At 32.0% G+C, this 22,262-nt stretch overlaps 2 protein-coding genes and 1 long non-coding RNA gene across 4 annotated transcripts; 2 read left to right on the plus strand and 1 right to left on the minus strand.

The window, feature by feature from the left end:
• Positions 1-573: 573 nt before the first annotated feature.
• LOC140180415 (uncharacterized) lies at positions 574-1,861 on the minus strand. Its single transcript, XR_011874670.1, has 2 exons — positions 1,380-1,861; positions 574-1,287 (listed from the first exon to the last, which is right to left on the minus strand). It is a non-coding gene; the product is annotated as an uncharacterized lncRNA (long non-coding RNA).
• A 2,621-nt stretch (positions 1,862-4,482) lies between these two features.
• LOC140180319 (uncharacterized) lies at positions 4,483-5,822 on the plus strand. Its single transcript, XM_072220792.1, has 3 exons — positions 4,483-4,781; positions 5,019-5,349; positions 5,565-5,822. The coding sequence occupies exons 1-3, from the start codon at positions 4,483-4,485 to the stop codon at positions 5,820-5,822; spliced, it is 888 nt and encodes a 295-aa protein (XP_072076893.1).
• An 11,975-nt stretch (positions 5,823-17,797) lies between these two features.
• LOC112697742 (exocyst complex component EXO70I) lies at positions 17,798-22,205 on the plus strand. 2 transcript variants are annotated; one of them, XM_072221498.1, is made up of 4 exons: positions 17,798-19,376; positions 19,561-19,891; positions 20,437-20,975; positions 21,160-22,205. In XM_072221498.1, the coding sequence occupies exons 1-4, from the start codon at positions 18,061-18,063 to the stop codon at positions 21,968-21,970; spliced, it is 2,997 nt and encodes a 998-aa protein (XP_072077599.1). In that variant the 5' UTR covers positions 17,798-18,060; the 3' UTR covers positions 21,971-22,205. The 2 variants fall into 2 exon arrangements, with proteins under 2 accessions (XP_072077599.1, XP_025606839.1); XM_025751054.3 differs by having other exon boundaries at positions 21,178-22,205.
• The last annotated feature ends 57 nt before the right edge of the window (positions 22,206-22,262 follow it).

The raw sequence follows: 22,262 nt of genomic DNA on the forward strand, positions 1-22,262 counted from the left end.
AGATAATGGTGTTACTGTACCACAGAGTTCTAGTGTATCAGTCGTTGCAGATGCTGAAGTCAAACAACGGGATTAAGAATCAAGATTCAATTGTTTAAAAAAATTAATTTTAAATTAATTTTATAAGTATCAATATTAATGATAATGTTAAAACTTAAGAAGGGAGGATGGATTAAGTTAGTTTCAATAACTAAGTTCTTTGCTCTATTTTTGCAGAAGCAAATTATGTAGGAGATTATTTTCGTTTTATCTCTAAAACCATAACAGAATAGAATAGGGAGGAAGAGAATCAAGCAAGCACGTATTTTAGTTCGATTTTATTGTGCAATGAAACCTACATCTAGTCTCCATGACAACTATGGTAGAACTTTTATTATAATTAAACTGGTTACAAACACCAATACTAATGAATTACAATCTAATTCATCTATTATCAACTACTAAGCTTCTAATAATCAAGTCTAATAACCACCAAGAGCTATCCCAACTTGACAAGAAAAATGAATTCTAATTTAACAATTAAATACACAAAAAATTTTTTTTTAGCTTTTTTTAATGTATCTTTCTTACCTCTTTTCTTTTATGACTTTTTTTTATTTTTCATCTCGATATGATTTGACTTTTTTTTCAATTATAGAAAAATAAATATCATATAGTCATAACAATAAAATTTACAATGAAGTACAAAATTAAAGAAAAATAATTCTACATATATAAAATGTTGCTATGAATTTTTCTTTTCAAATATTGTTAAGAATCAACTATATGGTGAGAAACTTGTTTCATTAAATTAGTTCACTCTCTCTTAATTTTTCTCGCTGATTCTACCCGTTGTGACGGTCCTTTTTTCCCGTGCTTTCTTTTCCATTTTGCACCGTCACATTTACTGCCCATTGCACTGCATTTTTGTTTTGCTTTACTAAACTCTGCTAATGATTTTCTGCAATTTGATTTTGTGCTGTCTTTGTGTCCTTACTATCTTTCATTCTTCATAATGTTGCCAACTGTCATGCAATGCTGAACCATCTTTCCTTAGTCAAAAACAACATAATCCCATTGACAGCAATTGGGATTGGAGACATTCCAAGAAGAGAGCCTGTTATTGAAGGGTCAATGAGATGATGCTTGAACCTCAGAAGAGCTTCGCGCTCACTTGGAATACACTCAATAGAGCATATGAGAGGTGCCAAGATGGATTAAATTGGTGAGATTGCCAATTTGATGTGGAAGTTTTCCATAGGCAACATATGAGAGGTCAAGATGGAGCAAATTAGAGAGATTTCCAATCTGATGAGGAATGTTGCCATAAAATCCAGAAGCAGAGAGGTCAAGGTGAGTTAAGGAGGTGATTCGAAAAAGGAAAGTAGGAAATTGCATACCTCCAAAACTATTACCGCTCAAGTCCAAGTAATTCAGATGTTTCAATTCAACAACAGAATCATTTATCGCTCCACTAAACCTGGACCTCTCGTAAGCGAGCGGGACAGCAATGGGAAAGGGATATTCATCATATTCTGATGATAGAGTAGTGTTGAGGTGAAGGTGAAGGACGTGGAAAGTTAGATGACTACAAACAACATAATCCCAGTGGCAGCAGTTGGGATTGGAAGCATTCCAAGAAGAAAGCCTGTTGGAAGGGTCAGTGAGATGATGCTTGAATCTTAGAAGTGCTTCCCGCTCACTTGGAATGCACTCAATCAACTCAGACTCAGAGGACGTTAGCAACGTCATGCAATAAAGGTGAACAAAGATAAGCACAACCATGCCAGTGTATGTGTTTGTGTTTGGAGACATGTTTGAATTTCTCTGAGTTTCCACCTTCAACTCCTTTCTCCTATTTATAATGCTTGTACACACATTTTAAATTGAAATGCTCCACCACTACTAATATATGTGGCTTAATGTTACAACTTAAAATCTCAAAAAATTTAGTTCTTACAAATTTATGAATTTAAAATAGGACAATAAATAATTTTTAAAAATTTATTAAAAATTATCTTTTACCTTATTAATATTTAAAAAAAAATTTATCAGTATTTTTTTTATGTTGAAAAAGTTAATATCAATTATAAGATATATATAACTTTTTAAAGTGACATATAAATTAAAATTTTATTTAAAATTTTTTAAATTATTTTTAATTTATATTTTGTATTTTAATATATAAATTTTATATAAATAATTAATTGGATAGTTGATTATTAGTATTGTGATCAATTATATTAATGCCGGTCACTATTCAAATTGGAATGTGAGAAAAATTTGATTTAGTGGGGTCATTGTTGTTGATAATGAAATATTCTTCATTTTAAAATATTTAAGTAAAAAAGAAAATCAATGACCTCAAAAAAATTCGTCTTGTTATTTACACAGATACTTAACATAACTTTAGAGTCTTGGTCTTTGTTTTCATTTGTATATATATATGCAACTATGCAAGAATTTTTGTGTAAAATTCAAAATAATATATATTACGTTATAAACGGATGGAAGTAGCTATTATTAGTGATATCAACGTCTTCGAGATAAAATTTGGTTAAGGGTCGATGTTATTGATAGTGAAATATTCTTTATTTTAAAATATATAAATAAATATAGAAAACTGGTGACCTCAAAAAAAAAAAAAAAAAAAAAAAAACTCGACGTGTTATCTACACTATTATTTAACTTTAGAGTCTTTGTTTTCTTCTTCTATTCCCATTTGGATATTCGTAATAATTATTTCTTTTCTTTCATTTGCCCTTTATTGTATGGTGAATGAATGATAGTGTAGATAACACGTCGAGTTATATGTTCCCTTTATTATACGTTCGTAATAATAGTTACCTACACTATATATAAGTCCTTGTTCCCTGTGAATGAATGATTAATATCAAGAATTCCAAAGTCAAACCATGTGAAGTTGGAAACTTATTATGGAAGAACCAGTGAACCATAATTTCTTGACAAATTCGTAAGAATAGGACAACCACGATTCACGAGTTATATAAATGTTTTAAAGTGACCTAACATTAATCCAAACACACATATTAGAACATGTCAAATTCCTATTACTGTTAAAATTGCATGGTTAGAGAGGGTCAAGCTCTGTGGTGTGAGTTCAAGAGCAGAGTTTGAAAACTCTACATTCTAGAGAAGAAAGAGAGTTTGAAAACTCTACATTCTAGAGAAGAAAGTGAGATGGATGAGTTGAGAATCAAGAAACTACAAGCAATATATAGAGAAACAGAGAAGGCAAAAATGATGATTGATGTACTAGTCAAACTACTTTGCTGACTTACATGAGTTGCATATATATATTAGCAGCAGTGATTACAAACTTGATATACTTAACTGAGCACTAACTAACTTAACCGTTTCTAACTAACTCTGCCAGCTGGCAATTCCGAATTCTAACTTTAGCTTCCAAGATCTGTTTACTCAGGTTACAGTTACATTGTCCGCACCTGTAAGACAGTGTTAGGTGCTGTGGTTCCATGTAGCACTGGGTTTCTGATATGCTCTCATACTACTTTTTTTTTTTAATTTAAGTTGATAGAAGAAAATATATAAATAATTATATTTAGGAAAAATGTTAGAAGAATAAATTTTTTTATTAATATAAGTCTATATTTTGAGATAAAATCTTATTTTTATACTATAAAAATTTAAGATTTAAGAATTAAGATTTAGAATTTAATCTTTAATGTTTAAAATTATTTAAATATTAACTAAAAATAATAAATTTTGTTAATAATGCACCATTATTCCATATTTAAAATAGATGCAATGAAAAATTAAATAAAATTTATGGTTTTATATATAGAAAAATATGCGTATAATATATGCTACAAATTTTTTTTATTAATTATGGTTAGATAGTTAAAAATCATTTAAAATTTTTAGATGTGTTAGATTTGATTGAGACTAAAAAGTAGGCTGTGACCAAATTTAATGTTGCAAAAATATGAGGGTAAGATGGTGTGGGGTGAAAATTTGTAGGTTCTGATGGTGTATCAGGTGGACTTTTGTTAATATGAGATTAATTAGTGTTTAAAATGAATAATTGTTATAAGGGGGAGAGATAGTTGTGTGTTGAAGGGTCTTGGTAAAGAGTAATTTCAATTGTGCTTTTTTCTTGATTTATGGTGCACATGATAGGGATGCAAAGATTCAGCTGTGGGAGGAGCTGATTTATATGACCGGGTTATGTCAGGTTCCTAGTTGCTACATGGGAGACTTTAATGAAATAGTACATGTGGACGAAAGGCAAGGTACTGATGTTCTACCTAGGTCGGCAGAAGAATTCAAGAGTTGGATCCAAGACATGTATTTAGTGGATTTGTCGTTCACAGATCGTAAGTTCACATGGTTTCGGGGGCGTTCTTGCAGTCGTATAGATAGAGCTCTGGTGAGTTTGAAGTGGTTATAGGAGTTTTCTGAGACTCGGATACGAGTTGGACCAAGGGCTTGTCAGATCATTGTCATGTAATAGTAGAAGACATGAAGCAGAGGGAAGGTTCAAGGCCGTTCCAAAGTCTAGATTCTTGGTTTACACATGAAGACTTTTTCAGAATGGTTGAGGAGTGTAGAGGTTTGGGGGAGATTCAGTTCACAGACAAATTGAAGGCTTTAACAATTTCGTTAGGGAGATGGCATAAGGCTAATTTTGGAGATATGGACAAGAAGATTACGGAGTTTGAGGAAGAAATTAAGAAGGTTGATGATATGGTAAGCAATGGGGTGTATGATGGAACGATGGAGGCTAGAAGAAAGGCGCTGGTTACTTGCTGTGAGCGGTGGTATGTCAGAAAAGAAGTTCATTAAAAACAGATGTCTCGGTCTCAGCAAGCAAAGGAGATGGACAAAAATATAAGATACTTTCACAATATAACTTTAGCAAGAAGGAGGAATAATAGGATTGATACACTGTTAACCAACGATAGACTGGTCAGAAATCAAGTTAGAATAAAAATTGCTATTAGAGAGTTCTATAAAGAGTTATATCACCAGGATAATTCTTCTATGGTGGGTTTCAGGGACGGTCTGGTGGGTAGGATAGAGCCGGAAGATTTTGTAAGTCTGGAGGCGTTGCCGACAATTGAGGAGATCAGAGAGGCTGAGTGGGATTGTGAGTCTTCTAAGGCACCAGGTTGTGATGGGTACAACACAAATTTTATTAAGAGGTGTTGGGAGGAGATTGGGTCTGAATTCACGGCAGCAGTGATGGGGTTCTTTCAGACATCAAGGTTGCCGGCGGACTCCAACATCACTTGGGTGGCGTTGGCATCTAAGTTCATTGGGGCAAGGGAGATTAAAGATTTGCGACCTATCAGCATGGTTGGGTGTGTATACAAGGTTATCTCCAAGGTATTGGTTAGAATGATGAGATCCGTGATGTCAGCATTAGTAGGGAAAACTCAGAGTGCATTTTTAAAGGAAAGAAAAATACATGATGGGTCACTTATCGCATGTGAAACTATAAATTGGCTTAAACTGGGAAAAAGGAAGTAGCAATAATCAAGCTAGATTTTTAAAAAACATATGATAGAGTCAAGTGGAACTTTGTAGACATTGTATTGCAGAAGATGGGGTTTGAACATAGATGGAGATCGTGGGTTATGGAGTGTGTGACTACAGCATCTATGTCGGTTCTGAAAAATGGGTCGCCATCCAAGCCGTTCAAGATGGAAAGAGGCTTGAGACAAGGTGACCCGCTTTCTCCTTTCTTGTTTGTACTGATTGTGGATGTACTACATCGAATGGTTGGAGAGGCAGTTAGGAACGAACGTATATCACCATTGTTGATTGGGAGAGATAGCATAGCGTTGTCACATCTTTAGTTTGCCGATGACACAATTCTCTGTTTTGCCCACCAAAGGAGGAAACCATTAAGAATTACAAGCGGCTACTGAGATGCTTTGAGTTGATGTCTAGGCTCAGTATTAACTTTGACTAGTCGAGCTTGATTCCGATAAATTGTGAAGAACAGTGGATCCAGAGTATGTGCCAGTTGTTGGGTTGTAAGGGTGATTCCCTTCTAATTAGATACCTGGGTATCCCCTTAGGTGCAAATCCGAGGTTGGTGAAGACTTGGAAGCCTATAATAGACAAAGTTGAGGAGAAGCTCAGTCTGTGGAAAGCTAAAATACTAAATAAAGCTGGAAAATTGGTGCTGATTAAATCTGTTTTAAATAGTTTGCCAGTGTATTATTTAAATTTGTTTAAGATGCCAAGAGTTGTTGCTGATAAATTGATTTCATTGCAAAGAAGGTTCCTGTGGAGTAAGGAGGATGGTAGAAATGGGATGGCTTTAGTAAGATGGGAAGTGGTGCAGGCCCCTAAAAGATTAGGCGGGTTGGGAGTTGGAGAGACTATGATTCGTAACACAGCTATGTTGTTTAAGTAGTGGTGGCAGTTTGCAAAGGAAGATTGCTCGTTGTGGAAGAAGTTGGTTTGTTCCTGTTATAATCTAAATCCTAATGAGCTACTATCAACTCAAGTGCTACCTACTAAAGGAAGACCATGAAAGGATATATGTCAGTTGCAAATAACAAATAACCATATAAGAGATAAGATGGTTACATGATTGTCCATGGAGATTGGTGATGGGCAGTGTATTTGGTTTTGGGAGGATATATAGTTGCTTTGTGGGTCTCTGAAAGATCGGTTTCCCAGACTTTTCCCTATTTCAAACTAATGTGGATCTGTTATAGGGGATTGTGGGTTCTGGGATGGGTTAGCGTGGATTTGAAACTTCCAATGGAGGAGAGAGCTCTTTTAATGGGAGTTGGAACTCCTGGGTCAATTACATGAGGCGTTGAGACCTGTGAAACTAGTAAATAACAGAGAGGATAGGGTGGTGTGAAAATTTGATAGACAAAGAGTTTTTTCAACTAACTCATTTATACAGGTTTTGCAGGAGGCAATACTCCCAAAGGAGGTTACAAGCTACAGTTTCACTAAGATCATCTGGAAAGGGTTAGTTCCACCAAGAGTGGAACTATTTGCTTGGTTTGTCCTAATAGGTAGAGTGAATAGAAAAGAACGGCTAAGTCGTTTTGGGATCATTAACTAGAAATATAACATCTGTGTTTTATATAATAAAAATGTGGAACATGTGCACCACTTGTTTCTAGGCTGTGATTTTGCTTGGCATGTGTGGAATGCTTGGATATCGATGTTTGGCCGATAATGGTCTATTTCAGGTTCGATGAAAGAACATTTTCTATTAGAGAGCAACGATTGAGATGTTTCTTTACGATCGTTTGAAACATCTGGCTGGAAAGGAATAGAAGGATATTTCAGAATAAAAGCATAGGAGTTGAAGACATTATCAACATAACGGTGTTGAGCCACAACGAGTGAAGAAGTATAGACTCCTTTAGTTATTGATGGCTATGCCAGAGATGACAGGAAATTTTTTCTTTTTATTGTTATGTTACTTTTACGTTGATTGTTATGTTTGTCTGCTTTGACTACTCCACTTTATTGTATTGAACTCTTTATTTAAAAAAAAAATAATTATGGTTAGATAGACCAAAATCTATAATCCGTACTACTTTATTAGATAGGTCTAGCTAATCTCTTCTTTTTAATAGTTAAATTAACAAAAAATCACATAATTAAAGTTTTTTAATAAAATATAACATAATATAAAACACAAATAAAAAAAAAGTCAAATTACAAACTAATTTATAATCCACAATAAACATTCAAACTTAAATTACCAATACCTGTTTTAAGATTTAATTTGGAGTTTTATACTGAGTGAATGGATTGAACTCATTCTCACATAGAAAAATGCATCATCAATATGAATGTTTTGCTAATTAGTCCCAGTGATGTACGTCTTGTATCTTTTAAGAATTTGTAGTTGTGAATTATTGTTGAAACTCTGGGCTGCTTATAACCATAAAGTCAATAACGTTATGCGTATGAGGAATTTACATACCATTACCAAAGTTCTTATATATAAGTTCTTAGAGGTGGAAAGACAAAACTCTATGTGCTAAGATTTTATTAGAGCTTTGTAATCTTTTTTTTTTGTTAATTGTGTGATTGCATTGCACATTCAAAATTTTACAAAATTTTAAATATAATTTTTTAAACAATAGTTGTTAGCCCAATCCTGCACTGCTCTACCAAAATTCGCAGATTCAACCATGCGAATTTAGTGAACTTTTTTTGTTTAATAGACTCAAAATTTTAATTTAATCTATTATTTTTAACGAAGACTGACTCGTAGGTACCTTAAAACATATTCCCTAAACACAAAGATGTACAAGCTTCATTAACTAAACATGAGCGAATTCTACCAAAAACATAAAAAAGATTGTCGGCCTAGAAAGTTTGAAAATTTGCTTTCTACTTGTTATTTTATTTCAAACAGCAGACAACAGAACAATAGCGAGCAATCAAAGAATACAATGAGAGAAGTAATTAAGTTAAGTTAGTCTAGTGGTTAGTTTGCTAATCTGTTTAACTAAAGTATTGAGGGTTTGTTTAAATTTTACATTGTGCTTGCAATAATTTATTGAACAGCGACAAATTCTTAATGGAGCTCCGATTTGCGACAGATTATCCTTATTTTGTCGGATTACGAAATACCACAAATCTAAAAGACAACAAGAACAAAAAAAATGAAGATGAACAAGAATAATATGTTAGTATTGCAAGTGTGAGGAGTGTTGAAGTTAGTCCCACATCAAAGAAAGCATGGAAGAGTGAGGAATTTATAAGATGAGAGACCCATTAATTTGACACCTTAAGGTTTTGAGTTGGATGTGGTGTCTTTTCATTTTATGCTCTCTTATTTGATTCCTCCCCGAAAACTTTCCGGTTGTCGAGAGGTGTCCCGCGGTGTTTTGCGGCGGTGTGATGGACGAATACTCGTGGTAGTGGAAGAGCTAGAGAGGAGTTGATGCTTGATGTGGAGGCTCACCCATTAACTTGACACCTTAAGGTTTTGAGTTGGATATAGTGTCTTCTCATCTTATGTTCTCTCACTTGATTTCTCCGCGAAATCTCTCCGGTTGTCGAGAGCTCTCCACAGTCGGTCCAACATAATAAATTTATTTTCTGTTTTTATTTTTTTGAGATTTTTAGATTAAGATATTTAATTTTTATTTTTTTAATGTATAAGAATTTTTTGTCACACAACCAAAAAATTATTTAGTTTTTTAATAAAAATATTTAAAAGAATATATTTATTTTTATAATAAATTATAAAAATATTTTAACATATATATACAACGATATAATAATTTTTTAAAAATATAAATATAAATACTGACAGATAATTGTATGTATAAATCTAGTTTAATAATATTTTTTATATAATTTGATTATAAATATGAATGTCCTCATTTTATACATATTCCTAAATGTATTCTTATTTATAATCCTGATTGTTGAAGGCTAACCCAATAAGTAAATCGGGTTTATCAATTTAATTTTTTTATCTTTTATAAAATGAAACACGGAGAGAGAAAATTGTTACAGTCTAAAATGAGTTATGATTGGCGCTTAAAGAAATAGTTTTTCATCAAGTCTAATAGATTCGAATATAAGACGAATAAAAAAGTTACAAATATTTTTGATAAATTTACAGTTTCAAAAATGAATAATTACATATTTTTAGCAAAAATAAAATATAGATGGATCATACCTATGATATATAGAGCAGATGATTTTTACGAACTCAACAAAGAATAAATATTCCTTGCAGATCATTAATCTTAGATATAGAAAGGTTCACATAATTAAATATTTATTCTTGAAAATTTATTTTTAGAAAAAATTGAGTGAATTTTGCAACCCAGTGACTAGATAGTACATCTATAATTCATATGAGACCATATATATAAACATTATTATAAAAATAATTTTAGTGAGAAAATAGTAATTTATATGAATGAGTGAATCAATAAGGGAGTTCTCATACAGAAAGCAAATCAAATAATCCACACTTACACGTGGCTCCACCTCTAAGGGTAGCCCTTTCCTTTCGTGTGTCCGTACGGGATAACAAATCTAACGTGTGGCCTACACATTAAGCTAGCAACACCCCTGCTAGCTGATGTCTGAGCCAGATGCATTTAGGTTAACGTCATAACCGCCGTTAACTACGGTTTTCTGATACAACCCACCCAAACCAATTCAAAACATATAGTTAAGTTTCGAATATAACAAATTTTTCAGTCTTTTAAATATGAGGTATCAAATCAAATAAAATAATACTTTCTCATCTAAATCATAGTCAATCATATTTTTTCAATCTTAAGGCATTTTAAATATATTTCACAATTTCAAAATAAGCAAGTACCAATAAATACTTCATTGTTTCAAAAATACATATTCGAGTAAAATCAAATGCTTTAAAATAATATAAAACTTCTTCGAACATACATATAGTCTCATAAAAATATATAGTCTCATGTGCATATTAAAATAAGCTTAACAAAGATAATTATTTAGTTCTAATAAATCGATTATTAAAACCAGTTTAAAATCCTTTGATAGTAATCTTTGTAAGTATAACTAAGTTCAAAGCACCGTTTATCAAAATAATTATAGACATAAATCTAAATAATTATAATTATAAATGTAAAGCATACTCACAAATTGGTCCCAAGGGACCGAAGAGACCAAACTAAAGTGCCAAGATAAAAGGTGAGGAAGGTTGAAGTAGAATGGAATAAAAGAGCACAAAATTTAGACCGGGATAGTAGCAACAAATGCAATCCTCACTGCAGTAACATCAACAACAACCCTAGTATCAACAACATGGAACAACTACAGTAACAATGACAACGAATCCAATAGCCTACGGTGGTTTAAAACTAAGCAAAGATAGAAAAGGACATCAAGCATGATAGGATAAAGTCAATAATAGAGTTTTATGGCAAGACAAGGCGGAACAAGATGAGTGTTACCAAAGGAAATAAGAGGATGGAGCATCAGCAGCTCCGGTGACCCCCATCGATAAGGACAGAACCGGCAGAGTTAGGGTAAACTTGCAAAGTTTCCGGCGGCGACTTCCGGTGACGTCAGCGCGATTTTCGGTGACCAGATGCGCGGTGGCATAGCTTGCAACAACGGTGGAGGCGTACCAACTCTCCCTCCTCGCGAGACTCTCCTCTCTCTGGCCATTGCGTTTCTCTCTCCTTTACGACCTTCTCTCTCTCTTCGAAGCCCCATACTCGTAACCATGATGGCGACGACGAAGCTCCCGGTCAGGCGGCAACGACAAGGCACGTCAGTGACGAGATGTCGTCCCCTTCCTCTGTTCTGTGTGTCATGTCATTCTCTTTCACATGTGGTGGCTTCTTGTGGTGGCGATGGAGTCCTCGACGACGACAGTGAAAGCTCCAGCTGTGGCAGGGATGGTCTCCAAGGGCGACGGCAAGGATGACGGGACATCACCTCCTCTTTCGCGCTTCTTCCTTTCTCCTTCCACCATTCTCTGTTTCGAACTCCTTCTCGCGACAACGATGGTAATGGCGGCTGCCAGCCCTGCCAACGCCGTCCCTTTCTCCCCTGTCTTTTTCTTTCTGATCCTCACCTTCTCTATTTTTTTTTGTGTGTGTAGCGTGTGAGATGAGAGTGTTTGAGTTTATTTTGGAATTAGGGTTAGGGTTGGAAAAAGAAAATAAGGGTAGTATAGACATTTTGATAAAATTGGAGGGTTGGATAATAATAAAAGGAATTAGATGTAAAATGTTTCAAAAAAAAGTTAGGACATTACAAAAACCTAGCCTGAAAATTGAGCGAAAGGAAGCAAAAGTGATTCTATTATTATCGATAATCAATATGAAAATAGAGGATTATTTATACAAGAGTCAAAGAAAAGTGATACTAGCACAATATGCAAACTCACGGCGGTTGAAAATGCAGCCTGAATTTGTTTCGCAATTTGTAGTTGTTAAAAGAGTCACATCCATAGAGTTGATGGAAAGATTCTGAATTGTGTGCTTTAGAGGTAGTAATTTGAGAGACATAGACTTGTATTGATAAAAGATTAGTCTTTTTGAATTTCTCAACAATATCCTCCTGAACCATCAATAATTCTTCTAAATTAGAAAAGTTATAAAGGAGATCCTTTACAATCACATAAGTAATGAAAGATTCATAATTCTCATTCAGGCCGTCAAATAATATGATATTGGTGTATTCATTACCTGTAATTAGCTCTTTTACAATATTGAATGAGTCAACAATTTTTTTGATTTGTAAGACATATTCAATGGTGAAACCTATTTTCTTGATTGACTTCAATTGATGTTGAAGTTGTTGAACTCTTGCCTTGATTTGTGATACAAAATATGTATGAACTCGTGTCCAGATTTCGTGTGTAAACTTACACCTAATGACAGGGTGCTGAAAGGGGACTTCCACGGAAACAAAGAGTCAAGAAGTGAGGTTATAGTCGTCAATTCTCCATGACTTATACGTTGTTGATTCTTTTAGCGTTGTTTCATCATTGGTGCTATTGAAATTTGCAGGAATTTTGGATAAATCAAGATGATCTTAGAATTTTTGGCCACAAATCATCAAGGTTGTAAGATGGCACCAGATCAAGAAATTATTCTTTGAAATCTTTTGAGAAAGAGAAATGGTGAAGGGTTTGGAAATAAGAGTGAATAGAGAAGAAATTGAAGATAGAGTAGGTACAATATTGTTAGTGGAATCACTTGTGTGTAAGAATTTAAGTGAGTCGGCCATGAATTATAAATGCCCATGATACCATATGAAATGAATCACGGAGAGAGAAAATCTAGTCTAGAAATTGAACGAAAAGAAGCAAAAGTGATTATATTATTATTGATAACTAATATGAAAATATGAGACTATTTATACAAGAATCCAAAAAATGTGTTACTAACACAATCTATACTTTACCTACTATATATACTAGGATATTTTAGTAATTCTTACTCACTAGTTAATTACACATGTTATATCATACAAAAAAAGACATGAAACCAATTTTTTTGAAAAAAAATTATTCTAGCAAAAAAAATGTCACTTTTAAGTTAACTATTTTTTTACTGTGTTGATTGGATTTTCGATAGAACATATTTGACAGCTACATTTTGCATGCAATTTATCAATGTCAACAAATAACTTGAATTTTACAATAAATTTGCAACAACTTGTTCAGTTGCTAAATTAAAATATTGTCGAAATAAAGACTAATATTTTCCCTCAAAAATTAGTAACAACATGAAACAAGTAAGGAAAGTCTATTAATAGTTAAGTGGTTGCTAATTCCTCACTAAACAAGCTTTTGATTAATGACTCAATTGTGATTAATTACATTTAAAAAATTCACGAATTAGCTTTGAATTTGTTATATCTATATGACGAATTTCCAATGAAATTAGCGAGTTATTTGCTACAAATTAAGTAGGGCATAATTTTTGTTTTGCGACAAGATTGCAGTTGTCAAGTCACTCGCTAAACTAAAATTGTGACGACTTAATGACAAATGTATTTTGCTCACTAATTAGTGACTTGAATTTAATGAACAAAGTGTGTCAGTTGCTAAGGGGTCGCGAATTTTTCGCTACTAAAGTCCTAAGTTCTCAATATCCAAATTTTTGCTTTAGCAACTAATTAGCAAGGTACACTCCCCTAGCTGAATGATTTATTTGTTGCGATAAATTTACGAGAAATTAGTTGTCTGTGAAAAATATTTCAGTGATAAATTAGTTAGGAGATTGTCTATCACAAAATGCATTTCAAGTTTTTTGTGACTAATTAGCTAGGATTGTTCCTCGCTAATACATTTTTTCACAGTAAATTTATTAAGCGACGAATTAGTGTGTGAATTGTTGGCAATAAAATGAAGGTAAATTTGGCCAAGAATTATCTAGGAGTAAATCTCTCACTAATTGAATATCAAATACTTGCGACAAAATAATGACAACCGTATCCCTCACTATTTTATTTTTATTCTGTAAAATTCTTAAATAATTACTTGCTAATTAATTTATGACAAATTAGTAAAAAAAATTTTCACCCTTCTTTTAACTATAAAACTCAATTTGTAAGAAATTAGTTTCTTTGTAAATCTCTTGCTAATCAATTATTTTTCTTAAGTTCGAATATTTTGTCATTAATGCATCATCAATTTCTTGTTAGTTAGTAACGATTAATGATAAAAAATATTTTTCGTAAAATTTATCGCTAATTTATTAAATTTTTATAGCTAAAATATTTTTTATACAAATATTTTATATCTATTATGATATAACTTTAACGTCTTGGTCTTTGTTTCCTTTTTTATATCTTTTTGGATGTTAATAGTTCTATACAGTGCATGTATATAGAGAGAGAGCTAAGACTAACACATAGTACATAGTGACAGATAACTTGATAAGTATATTTTTATAATATATAATGATTTCAATAATTAATTTTAGTGTGTAAATATATTTTTATAAATATCTGGTTTTTGTGATAGATGAATATGGAAACCTTTCTATTATGTCTACTATCAAAAATAAAATTATAAAAACCAGTGTGATAAAAATGAATAATATTCACATACAAGAGTTAGTTAAGCTAGGCTGTTACAACCTGCATATTTTAGACCAAATGAAATCTTTATACAAATATCATTTTCCTTGTTGGTTGTATGTATCCCAGTAGTATTATTGAAGAAACCCAGAATATACAATCCAAACATTTGAGTGTATGTATGTATGTTTCACTTTATTATTTTTTAAAAAATATTATTTGTACACTAAAATCAGTCATCAATATATTTATACATAAATACATATTTAATTTAATTTATTTTTAATTTGTATTTATATTTTAATATGTATTTTATATTAGTGAGTAATTTTAATATATACATAATATTATTCTTATTTTTATATATAAAATATCATATTATTAGCTCTAACACATAAATATCTTTGTATCATTATATGTTATGAGAAATAATAATTTTTTCCCTGAATAAGTGTTGAAAAATGTCAGCAGATTCAAGCCAAGCCAAACACAGCTAGTAATAGCATTGAAATTTCAACACATCAAAACTCTTGAGTGACGTAGTCTCTTAAATGGTAGGAATGCGGTGCAAGATATTTCAAAAGTAAAGGTGTTCTGTATCTAATTAATTCTATTTAGACCCAAGAATAATGCAAGTTCTGATTATGAGTTAAGTAAATTTAGTTTTAACTAGAAAGGCCAAGAGACGAGGTGAAGGTACTTCTTTATTATTTGGTTTCTGATTTAAAATTCATAGTTTGAAATGTCAGTGCTTAGAGTTAAAATGAGTAGAAGCAGCCTTAACTAAAATGTAGGTTTTTCCAATATAAGATAGAATATATTAAAAATTTATATGAAATAACTTAAATACTAACAAAAATAATAAAAGAAATCTTGAATAATTTAAGAATTGACAAAAATAACTTATTATCAAAAACAAAATCCAAAACTATTTAACTACTCATATTTTTGTCAAATATTTAAATATTTTAAAAGTTTTACTTGTTATTTTACCTTTTTAGAATTATTTTTATCGATTTATAAATTATAGAATTTAATTTTGATATACTGACAAGATAATACATTTTATACCATCATATAATTACATTTATTTTTTTGGATGATCGTTTACGCAATTATTATAAAAAAAGTTAGTTTTACTAATAATGTGATATTACATAATTAAACGTACGCATAAAATTAATTTACACTATAATACATTAAAATTTATTAATATTCTGTTAGAAAATCAACTAGGAGAATAACTAATTAGAGTCATTGAGCCAATTAGTTAAAAAATATAAGGTTTTTTATAAAAAAAACTCTTTATTATCCTAATTTTTTTTAATAATAAAAAAATAAGTAATCTTACACTATTAAAAATACTAATAATAATTAATTAATGGCTACGAATTATAAAATTTATTGATTCTTAATATTATTCCTTTTTTACTTTAAAACGAAAAATACAAAAAATTAACTTGAATTAACTTAAATGGTAGTTAGTTCTCTAAATTTTTTCATTAACATTTTTTTATATAACATTTTTTTCTCATAAATAAGAGCTTAACTTGTCCAATGAGATGATTGTATCTGATGGAGTTGCATGCAAAGAGAAGAGCGGTGGGAGGGACATGTGGAAGAAGAAAGAACAAATGGAACCGACATAAGAAAATTGAGAAAACCAATGAAGGCTAATAGGTGTATCCATGCATGGCAACGAAAAGCACACGCGTTATGAAGACAGAGAGTAGGGTTAACCAAACGCCTCTCATTGGTGGAATGGTGTTAGCATATTCATCACTCTGCTGCGTCAACCTCCATTCCCTTCTTAGATCTTATTACATTTCAGTACCTTTGACAAAATCAATAATGGACCCAATGCAAATTCCCATTTCTGCCATCCATCTCCATTCTTATCCAATGGATTTAACCATATTCTATGCAAATTTACCATTTTAATTTTTTTATTTAATTTTGATATATTTAAAGTGTATTTTACACCATCTTATAAATCACATTCGTTTTTTAGGAAAACATTCACACAATAAATATAAAAAGTAATTATTTTACTCATGTATTACGTAATTAGATAAATATATAAAATTAATTTATACTGATAATATATTAAAATTAATTTTTTTATAATATATTTTTTTAATAAGACAAGTTAATTCTATAAAAATTTTGTTAAAACTTATATATCTTTAATTAAATAAATATTGAATAAGTTATTGAGAATTTTTTAATTTTTTGATAAATTTATAATTTTTTTAAGGAAAATACTAAATAAATGTTCAAAGCATTGTAATGCTGAATTTTATGAATTTCTGATGAATGGAATATGAGATTAATAAAAGAATGAAATGTGTTTAACATTACAATTTTTGAGATATTTATTTGTTTTTTTTTTTAGAAATCTCTAGTTAACTGCAATTTTTTTTTATAAACTTATTTGATACCCTTTTGATTTTTAAGAAACTCAAATTCAATCCAGAACATTTTATTTGAATATTTGAGTCAAGCGGAGCCATAAACATCCTTGACATTATTTAAGAAGAATAATTAATATGTGTACATATGAAGGTTTCGAAAATCAAATTGGACACTAAGCCAATCAATTCATTATAAATTTTATATAAATAAAAAATAATATAACACACAGCAAAAAAAATAATTAAAATATGGAATATTTATATTCTATATACTTATGCTATAAGTTTTTTTTTGCTCAATATAGTATTTCATTTAGACTAAATAAAATTTATATATTCTTCATCAATGATCATGAATAATATTAAAAATAATAAAATTACTTTTCTCTAAAATTTAAACTAACGAAAAATACATAAATAATTATATTTGTTTTATGTATGTTATTTTTTTTAAATTTAACAAAAGATTAAATTTTAGATTATTTAATTATAAAAATTTTAATATTATATTATAAATTTACTTTTTAAAAAATTTAAATGACATAAATATATATATATATATATATATATATATATATATATATATATAACACTGAAAAACAAAAACAAATATCCTTAATCTATCCAAAAATGCACATACTATATCCAATAAAATTACTATAGGGCATGTATATATGTGTAAGCATGCATGGACCCACCCTTTGTGCCCAATCCCCAGATGTCCTTCTTGATGAGCCATGGCAACACGTACCCACCATGCAAACTCCAAGTGTCACTTCCTCCTCTCTTCTTGCTTCATGTTTGCCCTTCTCTCATTGGTTCCCTTCTCATACTCCCCAAATCTCACTCCCTAAAAACATCTCCCCCTTCAAACAAAACAAAAAATTAACACGCCATCACAACCCTCTCCACTCACACATTTTGACACACAAACACTTTCAAACTTCACTCTCACAACACATACCCAATTCCTCTCTTCTCTTTCACTTCCCCCCTTTATATAACTCTTTCAACTACATACACCACCCACATTGCTATAATCCCATATCCTCTCAAATCACAACCAAAGTTTGGATCTTTTTTACTCCAATAGATAAATTAGGCCAAAATATACAAAAGGGTGTGCTCAAAATCCATCAAAATGATCAAAACTCTGAACCCTAATTACCCAAATAACACAGCAAAAACGGCTGAGATCATGTCAAGGTATAGGCCAATAGCTCCAAAGCCAGATACCAATAATTCCTCATCAAGCTCCCTCACTGATAACAATGGCTCCAACAGCAGCAACAGCAACAGCAACAATTCACTCTCTCAGAAGATCAAGAATTCTCCTTATCTTAGGAGTCTTTGGCCACAGCTTCAAGCAAGACCAACAAGGACTAGAAAGAGAGGTAGAGCCCCAATTTTAACACTTCCACCTTCTTCACTCTTTAAAAGGCAAAAACCCAACAACACAAATAATCTTCTACTAGGATTTTATCCATCTACCACAAAGAACCTAATTTCATTACAAAGTTTGAATTTTGTTCCTCCTCATCAACAACTCGGTAATCCTCTCTATAATCATGCAATTGGGGTTCTTAATTGTCAATTAGAAACCACTAATAATGATGTTAGCACTATTTGTAATTCCACTACAAGCCCAAGTTTGGTTACACTTCCACTTCTTCCATGTTCACCTTCTTCTTCTACTTCTTCCATCCATCAACCACCAAAATTTGACTTAACCAACAACAACAATGCTTGCCAAGAAGTAACATTTGATCTGAATTTGACTGCGAAGTTGCACATCCCGGAAGAGAAGGATCTCTTGCAACAACTTCAGAGGCCGGTGGTGACGACGGCGACAGCAGCAACAAATAACAATGTGGTAGTAGTAGCTCCACAACCGGTTCGACCGGTTGGTTCCTCCATAAGCGTTGGTTGCATCAATGAAGATGCAACAATGGCAATTCAAGATCAGAATCTCAAGAGAAAACAAGAGGTTGAGGATGAGGTTGAAACCGAGACATTACCAGCAATTATAACAGACTCAAAAAACCGGGTTAGGATGGTAAATTCCTCATACAAGGAACTAGTTGGTCAACCTGAATGTCCATGGCTTGAATCCATGGTAACAAGCATTCAATGTGGGTCATCAGCACCATCATCAACACCATCATCATCACCAAGATCATCATCTCCAAGAAGTAACAAGAGGATAAGTGGTGAAGTAGCACTTCAAGTCTGTGATGATTCAATTAAGATACCAGATTCATCATCATCAAATGGATTCTCTTGCTGGGTTAGGATTGAATGGCAAAGCAGTGAAGATCAGAGGAAGAAGTTTTGTGTGAATGCTTTCTGTGATGTTACCAAGTTGTGTTGTGAATCGAGGGATTATGTGTTCATCATCATGTCCTTTTATAATTGTTGTTTGCACATAAATCTCAAAGCTATTAATTCCATTTTTGGGTATTTAATTTTTAATTATTAACATAAATTCTTCACCATATATATGCTTAATGTATGAGTGCATGGCAAAGAATATATAGTTACATTCACCAATTTAGTATGTGTATATAATACTTAACTGAATTACCAATTATTAGACAAATTATATTAATAATATGAACCATTTGGATATTATTCATAATAGGTTGAGAGAGGCACTAGCCACACTGAAGGCACTGTATGAAACTGAGGTGGATGAGATGAGATTTGAAGGGTTACTAGACCAAGCTTTGCTTCATATGCAAGATGAATTTGAGGCAATATTATTGAGCATAAAGCATAAGAACCTAGGAGATATGTCACAACTACAATATGATGATGATGAAAATAATAATGATACTAACAATGAACTTGTCAATAACAATTTTGCTGCTTGTGAATTGGGGTCAGAGCTTGAAGTTGAAGTCCTCAGAAGAATTTCATTCACTCTTGCTGCTAATGATTGCTTGGATATTTGCATTGATATCTACGTCAAGGTGATGACTCATCTGTTTAACTATTTTTATTTTAATTACTTCATATATTGAGTTTTAGTTTTAATAGTAGATATTCTCTATAGAAAAAATATGAGATAAAATATTTTATTCACTCTTATTAGTTAGTTTAACTAGAATAGATGTACACTGCTTTAAACTCACATGCATATGAATTAATTCTAATACTATTTTTTATTTAAAAAAAAAAGATATTTACAGTTTTGCACATAAGTTTTCATCACACTAGGATAAAAGAAGAATTTAATATTGATGTTCTCTCAGTATAAAGTAATTTTACATGTACATTCAATTATATAATGTAACATTAGCAAAAATAACTACATTTTATATTGATAGCATGAATAGTCATCCAAAAGAATGAATATGCTTACACTGTGTGAAACGTTTAACATTGTCAATGCATCAAAATTAAACTCATAAAAGAATATGAAGAAATTATGTTATAAAACAATCAATTTACCTATTATATAGTCACAATGACTAATGTTCTAATCACACATTTGTGTTGATACATGAATTAACAGGTGAGGTATAGAAGGGCTGCAAAAGCATTAATGAAGCTAAACCCAGATTACTTAAAAACATACACACCAGAAGGAATTGATGAAATGGAATGGGAAACCTTAGAATCAGCCATAACCCTTTGGACCCAACACTTCCAAGTTGCTGTTAGAAAAGTTCTCAAGTCAGAGAAATCACTCTGCCAAAGAGTCCTAGGCACAATCATGGATGGCCTAGTTTGGCCAGAATGCTTTGTTAAAATCTCAGACAAGATCATGGCCGTGTTCTTTCGATTCGGCGAAGGAGTTGCGAGGAGCAGCAAGGAGCCACAGAAGTTGTTCAAGCTTTTGGACATGTTTGAATCATTGGAGAGGCTAAAAGAACATGTGTTGGAAACTTTTGAAGGTGAATCTGGTGTGGATATTTGTACTAGGTTTAGGGAACTTGAGAAGCTTATTATTGATGCATCAAGCAAAGTTTTTTGGGAATTTGGATTGCAAATTGAAGGCAATGCTGATGGACTTCCTCCACCACAGGATGGTTCTGTTCCAAAACTTGTTAGGTATGCCTCACTAATCACTATCATGCAACATCTTATTCTTATTTCCATCATTTTTTTAATGTCCTGTGAAACTTTATTCTGCTAAAATTTTAGTGACATCTATATTATATTTATAGTAAAAATTCTCTTGTATTTTTGTCTTCATGTGAAGTTGATAGTTAAGAACTGTTAGATGATAATTTAGTCAAACTATGCAATACAGGTACGCAATTAACTACCTAAAGTACCTTGCCTCGGAGAATTACAGAACATCCATGGCTAAGGTTCTAAGAACAGAGCAAATATGGAAAAATGGGATACTGTCGAAACAAGAAACAGATGAGAGTCTATTGAAGAATGCAATTTCCAATGTCATGGAAGCACTTGAAAGAAACATTGAATCAAAACGTTCAAGATGTAGGGACAAGATCTTAGTGCAAGTTTTCTTGATGAACACGTATTGGTACATATACATGAGGACCAAGAACACAGAACTTGGTGAGCTATTGGGAGATCAATACATGAAGATTGGGTACAAAACAGTGGCGGAAGAATCAGCTTACTTGTACCAGAAGCAATCGTGGGGTGTTCTGGTGGCGATTTTGGATGGCGGCGATGTCCAAGAACATGGGAAGGATAGCATAGGAAGGTTGGTGAATGAGAAGATGGAGAGTTTCTTCAAGTGTTTGAATGAGGTTTGTGAGAGGCACATAAGAGGTGGTTATAGCATTCCGGATTTAGATTTGAGAGAACAAATGAGAGAATCCACTATGAAGCTTGTTGTTCCGGCTTATGTTGAGTTCTTGGAGTCTTACTCTGGATTCTTGCAGAGGAAAATGTATCCCAGCCCCGATAAGTTGCGAGGGATGGTGAGGAAGGCTTTTGACGGCGGCGAGGGGAGGCCGAGGAGGCGCGGTTCGACTTCTAATGATCGGAATGCCGGAGGGAACTCTGCGTCTCTAGAGGGTGATATAAGAGATTTGAGACCATCAAGATCAAACAGTCAAGATGTGTGAGGGATATGTGTTACTTTTCCATTTATGTTAAACAATTTAATGAAGGCAGAAAATAGTCAATTTCACATCAAGTTGATAAATGAATTTTCGCCTTTAATCAATATATACGGGACATTTATTTTATTTATGTAACAATATTTATTTGAATATCATGTAAAATTGTTTATACACTATAACGATGTATAAAAATTAAACTTTATTTTGTAGTAAAGAGGAAAATAAATTCTTTCCTATTTGTTTTTGCTTATATGTAATAGATGTTAGAAATAAGAGACTAAAATAGAAAAAGGAT

Source organism: Arachis hypogaea, chromosome 16 (assembly GCF_003086295.3).
Source record: "Arachis hypogaea cultivar Tifrunner chromosome 16, arahy.Tifrunner.gnm2.J5K5, whole genome shotgun sequence".
NCBI classification, from domain to species: Eukaryota; Viridiplantae; Streptophyta; class Magnoliopsida; order Fabales; family Fabaceae; genus Arachis; species Arachis hypogaea.